Genomic DNA, 9232 nt, shown 5'->3' with positions numbered 1-9232 from the left:
CTCCTTCTGAGGGCCACGTCTGCAGACAGCAAATTTATGGCAAGGAAGGAAGGAGGAAATACTATGGTTCGACCTTCAAGGGTGGAGATTAAGAAAGATGAAGTGTCTTATTCTCGTTGGCGTGGGAGAGTAGAGGAGAGCCCCTTCCTTAGTAATTAACATTCTCAGGTTCCGGCATCTTTTTCTCAGCTGAATAAAATCGTCTGACCTTAGCTCGATTAGAATACTAGAACTGTCCTGACCATCATAGGGTATAATCTGCACATTGCACCTTGATACTCTCCTTCCATGTTACTGATGCAAGGCTTGTTAATATTAATGAGTGGGGAGTAATCTGTAATCTCAGTTTGTGTTCGCACATATATTTTTGGCCTTCATTTTAAACCTTAGCTCTCGAACGGGAAGGCAACTCTCACATTTTTGGTATCGTTAGTGAAACATGTAGGAAAAAAGGATCCTGTTTTCTCGTTTTTTTTACCTGCATTAAATAAAGTGCAATGCAACCCACGTATTTCTTAACTTTGGTGATGTTTTTGGTGCCGGAGAAAGACGCTTTCATGTGGTTGCACCGACATCACCAGGCGATTTTACAAACATCCATCAGCCACTGTCCTATTCCCCGAAAGGAAGACAGTGGACTATGGAAGTAAGGGAGTTTTAATCTGCAGTCCACCGTGCTCACGTAAAGAGGTGTTAAAACTACTACTGCTACTATTGTTACTACTACTACTACCACCGGTGTTTTCAAATTTACCTCCAATAATCAGAGTTTGCCTACACTCTCGCATACTCAGTTTCAGTTGCCTCTCAGGGTATGGAAGACGAAAATCAAATTTACAGTTTTTATTATTATGATTATTATTATTTTTTTTTTTTTTCGTGGCTGGATCCTCTTCTTCGGGTGTTTGGTTGCAGTTAATTCTATTTAGTATGACCGTGTATGTGTTTTGAATATTGTTTACTCTCTCTCTCTCTCTCTCTCTCTGCATGTGAAATACGTAACACACCTTCAAAACAATGACGTATTTCTTAATTCTTGCTAGCGACATAGGCTACTGTACAGTTTAGGAATGATTTTCCAAATTGGAAGGGTTAGATGTAGTCTGCATTAACCCATTCACAAGCTGTTATTGTTGTGGCCTCAAGCTGATCTGAAACCTGAGCCCTGTAGAATGCAGTCTTAGTTGCCCTTCTCCTGCTGTCCACCAGCCTCCTTGGGGGTTTAGGGAAGCAGATGAGGGCCGTTTGTATAACCAGGCAGTAAAGTCGTATGGTTATATCGGTACCACCGCATGAAGGCGTCCACATTCAGCTGTTATAAGCACGAAGGAAATGTCAATCACGCTGTCTTGCTGATGGTGTAATTGTACTAAAAGCACAGCACGCATTTCTTGGTCATTCAGCAAGACAATCTCGCCTTCCAGTAAAATGGCATCGCTTTATTTTCGTCTTCTCTAACACCCAACTGATTTACTTAGATAAGGGGTATAGCAGTCTCCTTTAATCCCAACAGTGTCATAGAGTTACGTGAAAAAAAAAAAAAACTTAGTGTTCCGGATGTCAAATGGTTACTATTTGTTTTGCCGTACATCTGTTGAAATGAGAACTTTAGAACAACAGTTATCAACCCTATCCATCAATACTCTCTTTTCCACTTCCTCATTTTCCCCCACATTCATGCATCTCCAGTCCACTTCCTCACTCTTCCTCCTCCTCCTTCCACATCTCCACTCCACTTACTCATTTTCCTCACCTACATTCACCCCCCCTCCACTTGCTCATATCCTCCCATTCATCCTACCCCATCTACGCCTCTTCCACTTTCTCATTTTCCTGCACCTCTATCCACGTCCTCAAAACACTTCCTAGCCTGTGATTCTGAGCTGGAGGTGGAGGTCGCTTACAACACCCACCCGTAGCGCAGGTAAAACAGGAGTGTGGGTTGGGTACCTTGCATCACTCTCTTCCCCCACCCCACCCATCATCTCACCTGATTCCCTGCCCTCTCACTCACTCACCCACTCGCTCACTCACTTTTTCATACATTCACTCACTCGCTCACATTACCTCTTATTCACGTTCTCAAGCTGCATGTATCATCATCAGGGGGCTTATCTTAATGTATCTTTACTAACTATACGACAAAACATATTTCGATAGCACCTGCTGTACCTGTTATCGGAAATCTCGGTTTCTCTTCGTATATTTTCATGTTAATATTTACTCTGGTTTTATGTTATGTGCTTGATAACTGATGGATTGAGATAAAATAGTAAACAATTGATTCTATACATATTAGCTTTAAGAGAGTTTAAATATGGAATTAGAAAGAAATAGAAGGAATGAGCGTGGAAAAATTCGTTCAAAGGTTTGGATTGCTGGCTCTACCCCACAGGCATAAATATCTGCACGTATTGTATTTTTTCTTTATAGATGCGCAGGTAACATATCATCATTATCATCATCATAATCATCAATCATTATCATTATTATAACTATCATCATCATCATTATCATAACCATCTTCCAGATCCTCCTCTCCATCGTCATCATCTAACTCCCTTTTAAATGATGAGGTGACGGATTCAGAAACAAGAAAAGTGAAATGCATTTTTAAGATGCACTTCACACACACACATACACACACACACACATTAAAAAAAATCTTTCACTCCTCACACCACCAGCATTCTCCTTACGCTTCTATAGTACTTCACAACACACTCACACCAACAAAGTCAAACCAAAGCACTCACATCAGCGCAATAAGATCAACACACACACACACACACACACACACACACACACACACACTCGATACTACTTTGTCAACAATAGCAGTTAGCAGAACATATGATAACATCCACAGTGAACATGGTGCATGAAAACGTGCGGTATAGAAAAATACTTTTGTGTACTCTTAAAACAGCGTTTTCTATATAGTCATTTCTTTATAGAAAACGAATAATATGTCGTACCTTAATAATTTTACATCGTCATAACCCCTTCACCATGACGACATCTAAATTATATTCTAGTAAAAAGAAAAAGAAATATTTAGCTTATGGGGTATTTTTCGAGCCAGAGGGCGTTAAGTGCAACTTCACTAGCCTCTTCGGTACTGAGAGGTCTTTCCGAAGCTGAATAATATTGCCGAAATGTAACAAGAATACTGTATACCATAAAAACATGTATTCGGATGAAATGAATTAAGCATGTTCAAACGCAGATCTTGTAGAACTGTTGATAGTTACTAATTTTATTTGTGTCATTCAACTCTCTCTCTCTCTCTCTCTCTCTCTCTCTCTCACACTCACTGTGAGAAGTCAGCAACTGATGATCCATAGGGAGCTTGAGGGCATACTGGTATATAAAAGTGATGACCCAGAGAATTGGAGGTACAAGCACTGCATTAGTATATTACTGTTTGTTTAATGTGACATTTCGAGGTAATCCAATCCTCTTAGACATAAAAATAGTTAAAAGGATTACGGTTTTGTCTGTCATGTCGACTAAGCAGACCCTCATACGGGGACCGTAGCGACGGCGTCCTTACGGTGACCTTAATGGAAGGCGTTCATACTTCCGCCCCTTGAACGTCTGCACCAAGATTTCTTGACCTTGGCTTAATACTGGATCTCTCGCAAGGCAGCTGGACTTTATCGCTTTAGCTTTTTAAAACTTATTTTTACAAATATATTTGAATATAACAATACTGAAGTTGATTATCCTAGTCTGTGTTCTTAAGGAGACTAAAAAATAGATCGGAGTTGTAGGGTTGTATTCATGCTGGGGAAAAAAAAGAAGAAGAAAAAAAAAAGTCCCTTAGTCCCTATTCCAGACTGGTCCAATTTCCACCTTTGTTACAGTCATATTACCTTGCATGATGCCGATGTAAACTCTGTAGGCGTTAGAGTTATAGAAATGGGATAAAAGGCAATACTAAGGTGTACTGTAGGCAAAAATATATCACTAAAGAAAAGGCGCAAGAGAGCCTACCACAACATCAACAACACACGCACACACACACACACACACACACACACACACACGAGAATGCGGTACATAGATGGTAAAATCTGTTTGTAGGGTTACGAAACTTTATTGGCGTTAACACCAGGTACAAAAAGATAAATACATAAAATACATTAAATACATAAGAGCAATAAGTTATCTTAAAACACAGACTCTCTCACTCTCTCTCTCTCTCTCACCAGGAAACAAGAACAGAAAATTGTTACAAAAACTACTATTACTGACTAGTTTACCGTGTTATCTGAAAAGCTTCCAAAATCATCATCATCATCATCATCATCATCATTATCAATGCCTACAATACGGTGACGTACTTTTTTTTTTTTTTTTTTTTAAATCATCATCTTGCAACCAACAGATGATTTTACTCAACTCTGCACAGACCTCTAGCACAAGGGGACTAAGGAAGGCTGTATTTAGCACCTTTAGCACTTAGCATCCTCAGGTGCATCTCCAGCATGTTCTTCATCCATTTAATGCTGTCCATCACTTTTCGTTTAGCTTTGGTCTGCTTGTGTGTGTGTGTGTGTGTGTGTGTGTGTGTGTGTGTGTGTGTGTGTGCTTTTCTTTTCTTCCAGACTGTATACGACTGTATACCGTCTTCTTAAGGTTTGATATTTTCTAAAAGGTGAACTAAAATAATGGATGGGGCTGTGCTTGACAAATCAGGATTTACAGCAGCGTCACAGTACAAAAGAATTATTGGCGGCAGCTGAAAATGACAAGCTTATAGGGGTCCACTGAAGCGTCAAAATGAAAGAATTAATGATTACAACTGCGCATCACAGGTTTATGGATTTACAGCAACGTCGTAGTGCAAAGGAAAAATTATTGCAAATGTATATGGTATAGTAATAAGGATTCCCAGGAGCGTCAGTGTGTAAAAATTAATCATTGGTTGCCCCTGTACATAGAAAATTTACAAGGTTTTTAACAGGGGTTCAAAGTACGTCACTGTGTAAAAAACTAATGGCTTCAGTTCTACATGATAAGTTTAAAAGGATTCCCAGTAGCGTAACAGTGCAAAAAAATTATCAGTGGTTGGTACTGTACATAGCATATTTACAGGGGTTCACGGCACGTCACTGCGTAAAAGAACTAATTACTGCAACCGTAGCCTTTAAAACAGCTTCCAAGGACCACAACAATGTCACGTATCATGCAGCGTACTGTTTCTGGTGGACATGTTGGGCGTGACTGAGCGATCCAGGTGGGTGCTGTTTGCCCCTCTAGGTTGCAAATACTGCCCTGTCTCCACTCCAGCGGCTTCTGCTTCCCCTTTCTCCTCCTCACCAACCCTCGGGCTCTTCTCCAGGCGCAGGAAGAATTTGAGCTCTCTCCTGAAGCCCCTATTGAGCCCCGCCAGGAAGAAAATATGAATAACGTGCTCAAGAAGTTGCAGGCAGTTCCCCACGGCTCTTAGTACCTCCTCCGGGTGGCGTCCTGTACACCTGTCCTTCATCGTGTATGCAAAGCCGGTGATGTAGATGACGATGGGGAGGGTGAGCAGCATGAAGGAGACGGTGATGGCGATGGTGGTGGTAACGAGGTTGCGTTCGGCGTGGCCGTGGTGATGGCTGGCAGAAGGGACGGTGACTCGACCTCTTGCCACGCCTATCACCAGCCCCGCGTTGAAAGCCAAGAGGAGAGCACTTGGGATCCACCTGGTGAAGAAGCAAATAAATTAGATTTTTGTGAAGAAAAAAAGAAAAGGAAAAATCGTCCTTTTCTGACAATCATTTTACTGCTAGTTCACAGTAAACAAAGAAAGTAACTATCAAACTTGCTGGCACTCATGAAGCTGATTTGCCAATTCCTCTAGTTTACAGTATCGGTTGCGTGGAGTCGTATTCTGATGGACTTAGGGGCTCTGTAACACCTCTTCCTTGATTATCTATTTTAAGCAGTACTCCTTCATAATAATTTATCTTGCAGGGTATTTAAATAAGGGCAATACTTATACAGATACAAGTACCATATAAGAGAATTTTGACATGCCGATGCCAAGAAGTCTCCCTAACTCATTGCGATACTAGCATTACTGCAGTCTACGAACCTCCTGAAAACAACCATACCTGATGAAGAGGCTGAAGAAGACCCTGAACACGGTATGCCAAGATTGTGAGTAATGTAGCTGGTATCCGCTGGTCCCGATCCACTGTCCTCTGTCGCAGTTCAAGTCTTCCTTATCCCCGAGGTCCCAGGAGGAGCAATGTGCCTCTGCGTTTATCATGTACACTAGGTGGAAGGCGAAGCAGGCGATTCCAGTGGGCACCAAGCGGTTTCTGATGACATGCGGGCGCTGTTGGATCCGCGGGTAAAGATCGTAGAACCACACGGCCATGAAGCGATCCAAGGACAGCCAGACAATTGTATACGTGCCGAAGGTCTGTAGCACACCCACTGTGGTCCAGCCGAAGTGAGCGAAGTAGAAGGCCTCGGAGTAGCCGGAGAAGACGCAGCCTGTGACCGTGGTGATGACGGGGATGTGGAAGGCGCACACCAGCAGGTCAGACGCCGCTAGCACCAGCAAGTAACTGAGGGGGCGGAGAAAGAGGAAGGTCTGAGTCAGGAACGTTGGAATTTGATCAGGGACTTAAAGTTATGATTTGAGACGTGAGGTTCTTGTTAGGGACGTAAGGTTTTGATTGGTAAAGTAAAGGTATGACTAGAGACGAGAGGTTTTGATTAGGAAATTGAAGCTTTGATAAATAACGTGACATGCTGCCTAGGAGAGTGAAGTTTTTATTAAGGACGGGGAAATTTGATGAGGAAAATGAAGTTCTGATTAGGGACAACAGATTTTGCTAAAGAAAGTGAAGTTTTGATTAGGGACGAGAGATTTTGATTCGGAACGTAAGGTGAAGAAGGGGATCTTGATTAGGAACGTGAAGTCTTGATTTTAGAACTGTGAGGTCTTGATTAGGAAAGTGAGATGGTGAGAGAGGGTATTAGTTAGGAACGTGAGGCTGACAAGGACGGCTTTTCTAAGGAACGTCAGATCTTAACTGGGAACGTGAGGTCTTCATTCGACACGTGGGGTCTTAATTAGGAACGTGAAGGAAAAAAAGATGGGTCGGAAAAATCAACTACAGTACAAAGTGGTGACATCTTTTTTGTAGTCTGTTGTTGCTTCCACCAAACAATGGTATTATATTTAGGAGAGCTAGAATAGGCGCTAATCAAGGCTATATGTATAACCCTTGTTACTGAATGTTGATGTATGGAGATAGGGAGGATAAAATAAGGAAAATGTCATCGTACTGAAGAGGTTAACCTAATACATCCTAAATCTGTTGCACACAGGGTGCTGCAGGGACGGTACCTTACATACAACCCTTCCTTCTAGCGGTGCAGTTGGGGACCTGGATGTAAATTCGATTGTTGCGTGTCATATTCTAAGGGATGGCTCTGCTATGGTAAAAATTAATTGTCTACCTTCATGACTCTCTTGAAGCTGATAGGCATTAATATTAAGCCTTCTTTTTCCCCTCTTTCCCCATCAGGTATTTCGCAAAGCTAGTAGATCTAAACCACGGGATGCCCAACTTCATCCGGATTTTTTTTTTTTTAACTTACGGACGGTTTGACTTATTATCCAGAAAGCAAGGAAACAAGGAACACGAAAAAAAGGGAATTATCAGCAGCATGCTTAATGAAATGGGCCGATTACTTATCCTATATACAATTTAAGTCCGCGGAATCCTCGCTCCGCCCTCACAGGTTTAAATATCTGCACGTATTTTTGGGCGTTTTTCTTTATATGATGCCCTTCACATTATCATCCATATAGAGCCAATCAGTTGAATATAAGTTAAAGAAGGGGTGCCAGGTTCTTACCATGTGCTCCGCCGTATGTACTGTAATTCACCCAACCAACTCGATCTCGTCAGTATCTCATCCATCTCACCTTCCGTACGACGCTTTTTGGCCTACTTATTTACCATGTCCACCCACCATCATTACTGTCTTAACATGAATATTCCCGCCCTCATACACACTCACATATTCGTATACCCTTTTCACCACCCTCTGTGAACCCATTCCTTACCTCACGTTCTCTCCCGCTCCTCCTCTTCATCGTAGCCTCCTCCTTCCTCTTTTTCTCCCCCTCTCCTGTCTTAACGACCCTTGTGTAGTCATTAAGCATAAAAACTAACCCACTTTCTTCTTCCCACCTCTCTTTCTTCCCACTTCCTCCGTTCCTTTTCTGCTCACTTTTTCCTGTTCCATTCTTTCCATTTTCTCTCCCCCATTCGCATTTCTACTTTCCCTTTCTCCTCCCGACTCTGCTTATCTTCGTTTCCTCTTGCCCTTCTTCTTTTTATCTTCTTTCAACACTCATTTATCCCCTTTCCCTCCTTTTTTCCCCGTCCTTTTCATTTCTTCCTTCTCTCTTCCCCATTTTTCCTTCACCGTCCCATAATCCATTTTGGTTCCCTTTTCTCCTCTTCCCTATTCCCCTTTTCCATTCCCCATCGCTTTTCCTCATCCCTCTTCCCCCAGTTCCCTTCCTCTTTCCCTTTCTCCCCTTCCTTCTTCCTCCCATTTACCTTCCCCTACCTATTCTCTCCTCTTCTCTCCTTCATTTTTCCTCCTCTTCCCTCTTCCTTTCTTTTACCTCTCTCATTCATATGCTCCCCTCCCGTCTTTCTCCTTCTTACCTTCTTCTTCCCTTTTCTCCCCTACCCTTTTTTTCCCTTTTCCTCTTCCTCCTTTCTCCCTTCCCCTCCCAATCGTCCCCATCCTCCCTTCAACCTCTGTTCTCCTGCCCTGCCCTCCACTCACCTGTTAACCCTGGCAGCTCTAAGTGTTGGCCTGCTGAGTACCGCCAGACACAGCAGATTGGCCACCACCCCCAGAGCCACCAGTATGGGAAGCAGGCGACGGTACACCACTTCATGTACCACGTCAACATCACCATCCGCCATCACTGTACCGCACTCACACACCTGGCCGAGAGATATAATCAGGGTTATAGACAGGTGTGTGTGTGTGTGTGTGTGTGTGTGTGTGTATTATAGTGATATATTAAAAAGAGAAAAAGCCCTTAGTAATAAATGAGGAGTATATTTCAAACAGTTTGGGGTGACACTTGCCGCCCTCCTCGGTGTAAAATATTTGTGCCTCTAGTTGCCCTGTACAGAGCGGCATAGTTGTTATCCAGATTATATAGAACAAGCTATCTGTCTCTACT

At 42.5% G+C, this 9232-nt stretch overlaps 1 protein-coding gene across 1 annotated transcript; it reads right to left on the bottom strand.

The window, feature by feature from the left end:
* Window positions 1-5185: 5185 nt before the first annotated feature.
* LOC145409265 (uncharacterized) lies at window positions 5186-8966 on the bottom strand. Its single transcript, XM_080279746.1, has 3 exons — window positions 8824-8966; window positions 6111-6572; window positions 5186-5699 (listed from the first exon to the last, which is right to left on the bottom strand). Exons 1-3 carry the CDS (start codon window positions 8964-8966, stop codon window positions 5186-5188), a joined length of 1119 nt encoding a protein of 372 aa, XP_080135872.1.
* Between the last annotated feature and the right edge of the window lie 266 nt (window positions 8967-9232).

Source organism: Coenobita brevimanus, chromosome 80 (genome assembly GCF_032717465.1).
Source record: "Coenobita brevimanus isolate Jiangsu-jjx chromosome 80, ASM3271746v2, whole genome shotgun sequence".
Taxonomy (NCBI): domain Eukaryota; kingdom Metazoa; phylum Arthropoda; class Malacostraca; order Decapoda; family Coenobitidae; genus Coenobita; species Coenobita brevimanus.
Note: the sequence above shows the minus strand (reverse complement) of the source record. Positions and strands in the feature narration are given on the sequence as shown.

What these genes read in the sequence shown, in the direction of transcription:
- LOC145409265 (XM_080279746.1), bottom strand. Translation starts at nt 8,966, where the DNA reads ATGGCGGATGGTGATGTTGACGTGGTACATGAAGTGGTGTACCGTCGC. An exon ending in AGAGCTGCCAGGGTTAACAG is followed by an intron (nt 6,573 to 8,823) that starts GTGAGTGGAGGG and finishes CCGCCCCCTCAG; the next exon opens with TTACTTGCTGGTGCTAGCGG. An exon ending in TTCTTCAGCCTCTTCATCAG is followed by an intron (nt 5,700 to 6,110) that starts GTATGGTTGTTT and finishes CTTCTTCACCAG; the next exon opens with GTGGATCCCAAGTGCTCTCC.